The sequence below is a fragment of the Atractosteus spatula genome, chromosome 13 (assembly GCF_055471065.1).
Source record: "Atractosteus spatula isolate fAtrSpa1 chromosome 13, fAtrSpa1.hap1, whole genome shotgun sequence".
Taxonomy (NCBI): Eukaryota; Metazoa; Chordata; class Actinopteri; order Semionotiformes; family Lepisosteidae; genus Atractosteus; species Atractosteus spatula.
The window spans coordinates 28,254,141-28,267,113 of record NC_142718.1 but is presented as its reverse complement, the minus strand read 5'-3'; the positions used below and the strand labels follow the sequence as shown (position 1 = coordinate 28,267,113).

At 36.3% G+C, this 12,973-nt stretch overlaps 1 protein-coding gene across 1 annotated transcript in view; it reads left to right on the top strand.

Annotated features, from left to right (window-relative positions):
- The first annotated feature begins 585 nt into the window (after positions 1 to 585).
- The window catches only part of xirp2b (xin actin binding repeat containing 2b), a 55,879-nt gene continuing 43,491 nt past the window's right edge, over positions 586 to 12,973 (top strand). Inside the window, exon 1 of the mRNA XM_088930494.1 lies at positions 586 to 820. Coding sequence (XP_088786620.1) covers positions 596 to 820 — 225 coding nt within the window. The 5' untranslated portion in view covers positions 586 to 595. The remainder of the gene's footprint in view (positions 821 to 12,973) is intronic.

Here is a 12,973-nt window from a genome sequence, read left to right as displayed (position 1 = left end):
CATCTGCAAGATTTTTTTTTCTTTTCCCATCTTGGATTAATTCATTTTGTAGAGCTGAAGGCAGACCGCAGGGAAAAAAAAACAACATCCAAGCCTTGGATGCAAGTTTCCTTTTGAGCATCACAGCTACAGTACATGCCTGCCAAGTAACCCAAGTTTGAAAATGATGATTTGTGCAAAATGAAAAACCTGGCTGAAGGCCCAAGCTGGAGAGGTTTAGCAAGCTGTTTGAAATACAAGTGGGAGTCTTGTGACACAGCGATGTAGGCATTCAAGGTTTCACTTGAAAAAGTCAAGTTTTCAAAAGTCTGAAAGTAGCAACATCTGTTTACAGTACATTACCAGGATGCTGAGGCTGCTAATGTTCACTTAATGTATTTTTAAATTATTATTAGACGTTCATTCAGCTCCAACCAGTCTGCATTTTTGTCTTCCAAATGCGCACGCTATAACTTTTAACAGTCATACTGACATCATAGAAAGTGTTACCCTATCAACTGGTGATTTTTCTCTCTCTCTCTTTCCCTCTCTCCCTCTAGTCACAATTGACTTCCAGTTTCAGTACCTAGAGCAGGGGGATACTGTTTCTGCAACGATGGAAACTGAATCAGGAAACGGAACAAGGGCAAATGAGGCTGTGGTCGCAGAACCCACATCCTTATCCCACTCCAGTCCACAGCCGGACAAAGTCAACAATGAAGTTGTCAAAGAAGACCTGCAAGCTGCGCGGAAGATAGAGAGATTTGACATCCCACTGGACAGCCTGAAAATGATGTTTGAGAATACCACTGCCATGAATCCAAGTTCAACACCTAAAAACGTAAGTAAAACAACTTGCAAAAAGTGTGAGTAAAACATAATAGTTTATTTTGTAATCAAAACATACGCTCTGTTCTGATCATACTTGCTACCTTATTGGCCATTTAATCTTAAACCTTAAAATCAGGTTATAATAATAAACTATAAAAAATCTATACCCATCAAACATTTGTATATGTTAATTATGCCCAGACTTTCTTCTTTTAGAAGATCTTTCTAAACAAAAGTGAAAAAAAATGTTGTTTCAGTTCTTATATGGTTGTTATGTTCTTATAGGATCTTTGAAATGCACAGGAGTTAAAAGAAATGTTTTTTGTCTGTTTTTTTTTCAATTTTGCTGTCAATGGGAGACAAAAGCACTTTTTGCACTTCAATATAATACAAACCTGAGGATGTGAATAATAGGTCTGTTACGCAATAAAACATTCATGAAAATACATACAGCATACATTGATGTAGAACGGCATAGTGGCTTTAGCTATAGGGTAAAGTACTTTGTTGGTTTCATACACTGCAGTTAATCATCCAACATGTCTTTTGAATTCCATCTTTCACCTCCAGGAAAAATCTTTGAATTAATAGGTCAACACATGAAAGTCTTAGCAAGGTAAGAATTTATACCCGTGCACGACACCTAAAAACACAATGGCCACCCATACCTGTAAAGTACAAAGCAACTTTTCAAAGCTTAGACTGGAAAAAATAAAAAATAAATCAGTCTTAAATAACATTTTTTATCACTTGAAGGTTTTATAGAGTTCTAACAATATTAGGAACTGTTGTTAAATTTCCCTCTGTCTGCTGAATTTGTATTCAATAGTTGTCAAGTAAAACTGAAATTAATTGTGTTTGGATCTTTCAGTTAAAAGAATCTAAAAGGACTTGATTGTACTAAAATGTAAACTTTCTCTGGCTTATACTGTCTGGTGACACTGTATTTTAACATAGAAAGGGCATGAGATGCTTATGCTGGATTTTAAAACTTCAGTTGAAAAATCAGAAAACTGTGACTAAAATATTACCAGGAGCTTCCTGCTAGTTCAGCTAATGGGAGTTTTCCATCTTGGCTTACCTGACTAAAAAAATGTTTATATATAACACAACCTACTTCAACACAAAATGGGTCAAAGTGCATTTAATGAAATACCAGTGGTCAGGAAGATGTGTACAACTGCAATTAAAGTTTTCATTCTTTAGAAATTTGCAACTCAAGTTGGAATACTCAATGTGAGACAGAGAAATAAGATATATAGCACATGAATGTTAGACAAGATTGTATTTCTTCTGTGACCTTAGTATGATTAACCAAGTGTGTCATGTACTCTTACAACAATTGTAACAACATAATAAAGCCACTGTGTTGAATAATTTATAAGAAATAAGCTGAAGGGCATAATAGAAACAAAAACAGTTTAACCTGTAATAATATTTTCCAATATACAGACCAATTTGAATCAAAACCATATATTATACTGGCCTGTGAAAGAAAAAGAAAGATAAACAAAAAAAAATAAAGATCTTTCCTAATTTGACAGTTTTTTTTTGAATGTGTATACTTATAGAGAAGTGAGCAAAGTAAACTTGTCAACTAGTATAGGGTCCCGGCAAGCAGGATACACCATGGCCAGGATGCCAGTCCATCTCAGGGACCAGAAAAATTCATTTGTTATAAAAGCTTCCAAACAGACATGTCACCTTCAGTTGATTTTGGAGGTTATCTGGCCATTAGCCTGACTCACCCTACTACCATAGACTTACTGTATAGGGTTAGAGATAGTGGTGTAATTGACTGACATTTTGTAAAGGAAAAACATGGCACATTGTGTTTAATTCATAATAAGTATCCTTTTAACCAATGTGAAACAGATCCTGTCAGATAAGATATAAATTCAAATTTAGCCAACATATTAGGGTGACATCGTTTGACAAATCGCACTATTAAAAATCAGAAGACTTTGTGAATCTTTCATTCTGCTCTCAGAATGATAAATGTTTCTCTCTTGTTTTAATGGAGTTTTCTATAGCATAATCATCTAAAATCAATGTTCTTTACATGAAAAATATAACAGAAAAAAACAAATGGGCTATGATGGAAAGTACCTTATACAGTATCACAGAAAGTCAGAGTAATTTGTTGTGGCACATACAGTAAGAGGACTAGGAGGAAGATGTGAGATTTAACTTTATTACGTGTATTTTTCTAGGAAGTATTGAGGGTGAATCATTTTTAGTGTTCAGATTGCAGTTTGGAGATTTGGAATGATGTTTTATCAAATGTGTCACCTTCCTTATTCCATCACTATAATTCAGTGATGCACAATAATAGTTTTGGGTTTTTTTGTTTCTTCCCTATTAGTAGAAATAATTATAAACTTTTTAGAATGATACATATCCAGATTACTAAAGCATAAGAACATGAGGAGGCCATTACAACAGGAACCTCCTGTTTTATATTTTAAATGCCCTTCTTGTTAGTTTCCATGTATGTCCCCTGGTTCCTGCTGCACTGTTCCTTCTGTGTCAGGAACTTTTTCAAGAATTTGGCTACTTGAATCAGGACCCTTTCCAGTCTTCTTCATTGAAGATCAAAAGGATTCAGTTCTATTAATCTTTCAGTGTAAAACGTCCAGCAATGTATCTGGTTGCTTTTCCCTGGACTGAGCGGTATTCCAGAACAGCAATATATTTTAAGCAATGTGATTTGATACCAAATTATACACAGTAATCTCATAGAAATGCATGGTACAGTATTTAGGTAGCAACCCTGTCAATTTTGTACTTTTAAGATAATGTTGGCTTTTTTATTGTTTCCCTAGAAGGTGATCTAGAAGATTAAAGTGATGTGCAGTAGAAACAGAGTCACCTATTGTATTTTTTTGCAGCAGAAGGTTCTATAGGTTCATCTGTTAGGATCTATAGTGTAAGAACATGGATGAATGAGGCTGTCACCAGTTAAAAATTGCAATTACTGCTTTTTTGTTTTTGTATGTATTTTGTATGATTTCTGAAAGGGCATGTAACATTTTAATTGGTTCTTTGAGTAGTGAACTAAGCAGCAGTGCCATGTTTTGATAAAATACAACAAAGCAGATTCTTCAATTAGTGTTCTAATTGTAACTGTAAAGACACATTGGGTAATTACCAGGATAGTGACTGGTCATATCAAAAATGTCGTGCTACCACCCCTGTGGCAGACAGACCATTCATTCAGGCTGCTGTACTTTTTATGTGTCACACAGTAACTCCAATGTGAATTTCCACACTGTCATGTGCAAAAAAGAGATGTAAAAAGAGAGAGAAAATGTATTCATAGCAAAGCAATCCTAAAAATCATTAAAACAACCAAGACTTCAATTTTGTTGTATTATTTACTGATAACTGCATATACAACTTCATAAGCTATTACTGCCAGCACTGAGATAAAATACTCTAAGTATCACATTCCTTCCTTTTTGTTATCTTATGAAAACAGGGATAATATATATGTCTACCTAGAATCTTCTGTCCTCTGAGGATTCACTGAACTGACTGTAGAGCTGATATACAGTAGGAAAGTAACCTTAAAATAGCTCTGGCAAAACTATTAGGTGGCAGTCAGTGTTCTGTAGATATGGCACAAAGAGAAAAGAGCATAATACTATGTTATTTAAGGATAATTGGGAGGTTTATGGTTAAGATCTGATTTTAAACTTAAAAATAATACTTAATTACCATGTTCAGTGCAGCAGAAAACAGCTGAAACTTCTCAGGCCTTCCTCAGTGGAGTGATGTGTCCTGTGTGGATACAGCCCTTCCTACATTGGCTCACGTTCGATGTGTATGCCAATGTTCTGGCTATTCACGGAAGGGAGGATGTGGAAAAAAAAAACAAAGAACAAACAAGATCTCCTGTAGAGCTCTTATGGCACGCAATTAGTGTGGAGGTTTTTACAGTTTTTAAGGTAGCTTAAATGTTGCTTTCAAAAAGATAAAAAAAAATAAACACCTATCACTCATGATAAAAAAGTATCACCAAGAATTTGGAGCAGTACTATAACCTGGGCATGACTCCAGTCGACAAGCAAACATGGAACTCAAGAGTTCTGGAGTGCCACACCACCATGTTGCTCTGGGTCACCAATAAGTGGAAAGAAATGGAAAATAAATGTCCAAGGGTTCCAGACAAATTCAGAAAACAGTGCAAAGTAGACATTGTTGTAAAGCAATGTTTAGAAAATGTTTGGTCCATTGCAAAATTAGTTTATTTCTGAAAAAGAGTAAGAGATGATAAAGCATAATGATCATTTTAAAAAGGCACACTAGTTGTGATTATGAGGCCTGATTATATTTCTTTCGAACAACACCTGTGTCATCAGGATACTTTTATCCTTGGATAACTTCTATGACTTCAATCCAAAAAGACTGCATCAGGAGCAGTATTTGAGTATTTTGTCTTTTTATAACATTTTCTAACTGTGATTGGTTAAAAATAAATACTGTGTTTCTTACTTGATTCCCACTACTAACTGTATCTATAAACATATACAGAGGCAATAAAAACTGTGAGTTCTGTAAGTGAAACCATTTTATGACACCATGAAAGTTCATGTGGCAAATACAGTGCATCGTTTGTTTGAATTTATCAATGGAACACACAGAGGAAACAACCGTAGTTCATTGGCTGGGAAGTAACAGGTGTGACTGACTTGTGCCCTGGCACTTTTCTGAAGTTTAAAAGGCATTAAATGACACAGATGTCTCACAGATGTTTATGGGAGAGCTATCTTATGATGCTACAATACCTGCAACATCTTTATAATGGTCTGTCATTGGGGTTGATGCTGCAGAACATAATGCCTCCACCCCCAGGTGTTTGGTTGGGATTCATATCGGATGGTTGTGAAGGCCAATATGTGTAACCCTAGCTGTGTGCGCACTGTCTTGCTGCAAAGTGAATTGTCTGTGTCTGTCAGCTTCAACTAACAGTGGAGGAAAACCTAGTCACAAAAGCTTGTCCACAGAAACCAGTTCTGATAAGAACTGAACATTAACTGCACTCCACATCATCAGTCACAAACTCCACGTAGACATGGGGCTGGATATCAATAAAGCTCAGATTGAGTCTCAGTTCATCAGAAAACGATATCTCTCCAGTTTCTGTGATAAGAGTTGGCTCCATTTGCTTCCCAGATTTGTTCCACACATTGATGTTGATGATCTGACCATGATAGGGCACATTGCACTGCAATGTTTTGTCAAACATCTTTGAACTGTGTAGTCACAAACTCTTGAACTGCTTTGAGTCCTGATGACAGCAATTGTGTCCAATTGCTGTGTCCAATCAAAACCGAGTGTGAAGGTGTTCATGAAGAATATATTATTCCTGGTTTGCTGTGGTGAAACATAAGGGACCAGGACAAAGATTATCACTAACACTAACATTGTCCTAACACAGTCTCACAGATGTGAAATGGTTACATGATGGACTTTGAGATGATGTGCAGCCAGCTTTAATGACATTCCAACACTTACAATCCCCTGCACTTCTCAGTTGTGGTATCTTGCAGATGAATATTACCATTCATTTAACCCTAAACCTAATGAATTACTGCCTTATTTTTACAGCTTTGAGTATGTGCACAATACATGTACACCATCACATCCGTGTGCCTAAATTGCATTCCATATGCTTGTGTCAACCCTGTCATTAATCAAACAATTGCTGACAAAAATCTTTGTGTTTGTATTTTTTTAATTAGTGCAGACTAAAGTGATCCAAGGATTTATTGTGATTTATTATATCTTAGTATGTTATTTAGTGTGTATTGTATACAGTGCTTAATTTGTAAATCAGGAGGTGCTGGAGCTCAGTGTGAACGAGAGAGCAAGGATGTAAAAGAGGCAACAGATATACCATTGCTCTTAACTGTGACACGTGGAAAATGCTTAACATCAGCATAACACGTTTAAAGTATTTTCAACCACTGTTGTTGATAAAGTTCTAACAAGATAAATAAAACATTTTAATTCATAATTTGAATTACCACAATCAAATGCAGTTTGGCCTACTCTATTTTTAAACATTCAAACTATGGTTTTCCTCTAGTTCATACTGTAAATAGCTCATAGGTAACCACCGATCCATATTAACACCATAATTCAAACACATTCTAGTTTTTTTAAAAAAAAATAGGTGTGTAACACAATCAAAACACTTTTTTACGTTCAAACTAGTTGCCTTATCTGGCATTGACCAGATTTTAGGAGTGCCTTGTACCATCTCCACAAACAATTTTCTCCTTATTTCTGAGGAAATGGGTTGTTAAACTTTTGAGCTAATCATGACACACAGGAATGTACATGTAAAATGTCAAATTGACCAATCCCTTTTCAGTTCCTGACAATCGATGCTGTGAGCAGCTGTTTGGCAGCGTGGAAAAGTGTGAGTCTCTACATGCAGTTCCATCTTTTTTTCACTTCAAATCTGTTTTTACGGTATTCACACATTGTGAGAAAATGAGGATTGTTATGCAGAAATGTGATCAAGGAGCATACGAGACAAGACTCTTATAAAATTATTTTCAAATTTAAATGCTCATGTTATATGATGTGTGTCACCAGGACGTGACACCAGGTTTTAGAGGTCTTGACCTGGAACCCAAATAGACTAAAATTGAGAGGTTCTAGAGCTCAGTTCCAGGGAACCCCAGAATAAATTGAGCACAAACTGTATCTCTGAAACACTGTATAACCTTTCAGCACAAATAAAGCCTCACCCGAAACAAAGAGGCCTTTGCAGAAATTCTGACCCAGGCCACTGCAACTAGTGCGTATCAAAACTTCCATAAGTGGACTGCTTTTATTAAATTTGTTGTTATGTATACAAAACACATTGTATTCTGCCGGTCCTGACTTTACCTATTGACAGTAATGACACCAGTTTCATTCTTTTTTGTCCTCATGGTATCTTTATGGGAAGCAGCTTTGAAGTGGGAACAGCATGTTTCCAGACATTTTAAACTGCCTTTGGGACTATAAACAAACTTGCCTTGAAGGAATGTCCTTTCAGCATAAGTTTAAGTTTAATAGTGAAAGGTTTCTTTGATTGTTACACTTGAACTACAATATTGCATGCACATGGCTATATTGCTCCCACACAGAGCTCCTTTGCTTTATTCTATTTATCTTTGTACAAGAGCAAAAAACTGTGTGCTATCACACAAGTGTAGATAAAGAGAAGACTGGTTAGAACTGTTTGCATTGAAAGACAAAAAGCATCTCTCAGAGGGTAATGAGGCCAACAGATGTTAAATGTTACTTGATAAGCAGACATTTAAGTGTTTCGAAACAAACTAGGACAAGGAAAAATCAGGACAAGAAATCTAGAAAACGCCTGTCTGCTAAAACAGCATGATTTTAATTGTAATTAATTTCCTCTGATGTTGCTTTTAACATTTGTAACTTTTTTGTAGAAAAAATTGCATTGTGGATTTCTTATCTTTCATCCACACTAAAAAGCAGCAGATGGAGATGGAGAATCTAGATCTTTTTTTGTCATCTAAATTGGAATCCATTGAAGTTCATGAGGCTCATGCTCAGTCGATAAAAAACTGGGCTAATCACCTACGCAGAGCTCTGAAATGATACCCATCATAGCTTTCCTATCCAGAAAGACAAAGAATCTAAATCATGGAATATTTGTTATTATTTATTGTGTTAATAACTTCAGAAAGTACAATCTCTGCAAGTGTTCAAGAACTTTCCATGCCAATAGCTGTTAATTTACAAATATTTTCCCTTGCCTTTAGAGTTTTTTAAGAAAACAAATTATATGGGATAAGGGAAAGTATTTTTAAAGCTTTTCTAAATTTGAATTGAGCTACAGCCTGGTTTAAATGGTGCGTTGTCAGTTTTATTGCTTAGTTACATTTGTGAATTAATCATTCAGATTTGTTATTTCATTAATGTTACATTATAACATAATGCATTTCCAGAGTTAATCTGTTAGCTCAGGCACATTTGCTCCGTAGGTGTTCTGAAAAAGTTTAGTAACAGGCACTATGGGGTGCTGAAATATTTTCAAACATGTGTCTGAAATGTTGTTTGCTAAAAAAAAAAAAGGTTATGGATCACAGCCTGCATCTGAAAAATGCAGTATCATAACTTATGTTATCACAAACCCTCTTTAACATCTTGTTTAACTGTGGTTGAAAAGGACCGTTTTGTTTGACTGAATTATGCATCCAAGCGTGAAAAAACAAGGCTTAATGAAAATATCTTTAGTACTTCCTTTCTATACAAGATATTTTTGAGAGTGAAGCTAAACAATTTGTAGCAGCACAACAGTGTAGGTTTTGACTAATACTATGTGTGTTTGTTAAATAAAATTTAGTAAAAAGAAATGGGTTTTATTAAATAAATGAAATGTATACATTGAAACAACAAATAATATTATGATTACTAACTTACCAACATATTAAATTCAAGATTCTCTATATACAGTATGTGTATTAGAATATACTACAGAAAGGTGCTGTGCACAAAGTACAGTAGATTGTCACTGTGTTCTCAAGTGTTTGAAAACAGGCACGAAGAGAAACAATACGTTTTTACAGCGAACCTCTTCCTCTATTAGTAACCTACCAGAACTGGCAATTTGAGTCCAGAGTCAGTGCTCATCTCTAAGCCATTTGCAGCATTTCAGAGATAAATTATGAATCATTTGAAACAAAGAAAATCATACATCTACTGAAGTTGTTAAAGGGGAACTGCAACGCTATTTTTATATTTCAAGTTTGGAAAGAATCAGCATTGATGAGTGCATTTCAAACCGCAATGAAATTAAAATGTGCACAGTAATGTGTAAAACCTCCAATTTCCATCACAAAATTGACTAAATTTCCAGGTGTGCAGAGTGCCACTTTCTGCAATTCAGAACGAGGAAGCCAAACGTCTGGTGACGTGTTGTGGACCAATAATGTTGTAAACAAGCAGGTTCGTGAATACATCTCTTTTAATCCAATAGAAATGTTGCTCTCAAATTCAAGGAGGTTTTGCCAACAAATACAACTTACTTGTTACCGTTGGAACATTTCTGTGGTGAAATGTGTGCTGCACAACTTGTACTTATTTGCTTGTACATCACATAAATCCTTACAGGGACTAGTGAGTAGGAAGGGCAGCTTCACGTCACTGTTCGAACAAACTCTCACTCTTGCCCATGAGACCAGGGGTTTGCGGCAACATGGTGACTATACAGTACTTTCACAAAGTTCACAATTTTGTGCTTGATTTCGGAATTTGTAAAATTTTGTGATACCGTCAATTATTTTAATTTGTTATCAAGATTTAATAACCAGTCTGAGAAATTGGGACTGCAGTTCCCCTTTAAGACTTTGGCATAAACATTTAAAGTGTTTTAAAAACATTGTACATCTGTGAGGACTTTAAGTATGGAAACCAAAAGTGGAAATACTTGGAGTATATTGTTTGAGCGTCCCCTATCGTCATGCAGAGCATTTTACAGTATATTTCTAACTTTGTGCAGTATCTTTATATTGTAGCAAGATGGGGTCGGCAAGGATGCAGACAAAATTCCAGGCTCTTTTTAGAATGGAAACTGCTCTTTACAAGTGGCACACCAGCAAAGACGGCAAGAGATAAAGACAATGTAACCAGGGTATAACACACTAGGGTCACTTGGGGCACAGGCACATAGGGATAGCTTGGTTAAGTGGATACAGGTATAAAAGGGTGTAAACCGGGGATAACTGCAGTATTTATATGACAACCCAACAGCCCACAACAATGTGCAATCGCAGCAGATGGTCAACCCGCGCTGGCCAGTAGCCCTCAGTTCCCCCTTTGGCTTCTCCTCCCATCCTGCCCCTCGCCGCGCACCTCAGCTGGGCGCTCTTTGGCCACAATGCCAGGCGAGGGCGCCACAATATATTATAGCATAATTACACATCAGGATGGAAATTTTTTATAGGACCTTTGTAAATTGGTAAATTTTGCTGGGATTTTACCTATTATTTTACAATATAAAGAAATTGAACTGCATACCAGAGTATAGAAACATATTTTAAAGAACCTTAAGGTTTAAGGTAAAGAACATATTTGATGATATCTTGTGTTTTGTTTTTTTTTTATGTTACTCATCATACACAAGATGGATATATTGTTTGGAGAAGACTTTTGAATGATTGTGTAGAAAGGGATACAAAGTTACTGTGTATGGATAACCCAAACATCAGTGAAACAGAAACAATATACTGTAGTAGAGTTAACAGACCTATGTGATGCTGAATGTAGTATTTTAATATAGTGCTATATGGTAAATGAATTGATAATCACTGCCATCATTTAAGTGCTTAGAAAAGCAGAGTATTGGTGTCAGTTTCATGAAATGCCTTTTAATGGCTCATTCAGTTCCTATGGATACCAGCATATCCAAACATATTAGAGTGACTATGGAAATGGGGCAATTAAGTCTTTACTATCTAACTTAAAAGCCTTTGGAACATCCCCTAGGACAGCTTCAGGATGAGAATTTATATTTATATAATAAACAAGAGCAGAATCATAATTTGTGTTGCAACAAGTTATCCACATTAGATGAATGCTTTGCAAACAAATTTTAATTTAATAATGTACGACAATTACAGTCACATTTGTTTAGTTTCTGTCATCACTGGATCCCTTGCAGTACCAGATAATAGCTATAGTTTCATACATTCAAGTGTAGGCAAAACTGTTACAGTGAACTATTTCTGTAAATTTGGGGAAATAAGTTACTTTTTTCACACAGCAATATAATTAAAATTATGCAATTATCCTGACTAAGAAATCATTTTTGATTTTATATATACTTGTCGACTAACTTTAATTGATTTTAGCTGGAGGAAGGTGGTGGTGGTAAATATTTGGCTTCAATGTGTTCTATACAATTTCCAATACACTTCACAAATCATTACCCAATAAGTCAATAGCTCATTCATTGATAATGTAACGCAACGGGGGTTCAGGTGGGCGCCCTTGCCGCATTAGGTCGGCCCAGCACCGTCGGGGGCTCGAACCCGGGACTCCCGCGTCACTCAACAGGGACCCAGCCCGGTGAGCTAAAGAGAGATCTCTCCACTTCCCCAGGGAAGGGCGGTGACGTCACCGCTCTGGTAAGCCGGCTCTTACACACCCTGATGTCCGTATGCGTTACACCCCGCTTAACTCGCCGTCCCCGGCGAAGGGCTATCCCACCCCGCTTCTAACACCAATGTAACGCAACGGGGGTTCAGGCAGGCGCCCTTGCCGCACTAGGTCGGCCCCGACGGTGCGGGGCTGACCTAATGCGGCAAGGGCGCCCGCCTGAACCCCGTTGCGTTACAATAACATCATCCAGTGGTAAAATGACTAACAGTTTTGTGACATAATGCTATAACATAATAACTTCTTATTTGGAAAATAACAGATAATAGTCAACTGATAATCATTTGTTTTCCTCTATATGGCAAAAATATTACATATTCATGCTATTTCCTTTTACCTCCTGGCTATTTCAGTAGCGCTTTCCAAACAGCTGATACAGTACTCTAGATCAGTGGCAGAAATGTGTGAACTGCCCAGAGGTTATAAGCGCTTAGGTTATTGACCTTACAGAGTTTACCATTTCACCTCTGACTTGAGTGTGGAATCCTGTTCTGGAGTTTTAAAAAGTGCAAAAAAAATACTCCAACCCCAGAGGTTTCACTCTGAACCACAAGGTGGCAGTCTGTCTTCTAATCACACAATACCAGATTGAAGTTGACAACTCTTTGAAGGGTGCATTATCCGAAGATTAATTAAAGAAAAACGGTTTAGGTATGTTTATTGTTTTCATATCATTCTTATGATTGGACCTCTTAAGACTTATTTATTGTGTATTACAAGGAAAAGTCAGCAACAAAATATAGGCTTTTTTCCCCCGAAACAACTATGAAAAGACGTCATAAACTTTGGGTTGAACTATGTTTCTTCAGAAATAAATAGAAGTCTTTGTGCTGATTTATTACAGTAAGTTTATATTTTAAGTTTGTTTAAGATTAAGAAAATGTCCATGTTTCCATGTTTTACATATTAATATACACTTACAGTAACCAATACTTTATCTGGAACCTGAGCATAATGTTTTTTATCTCAT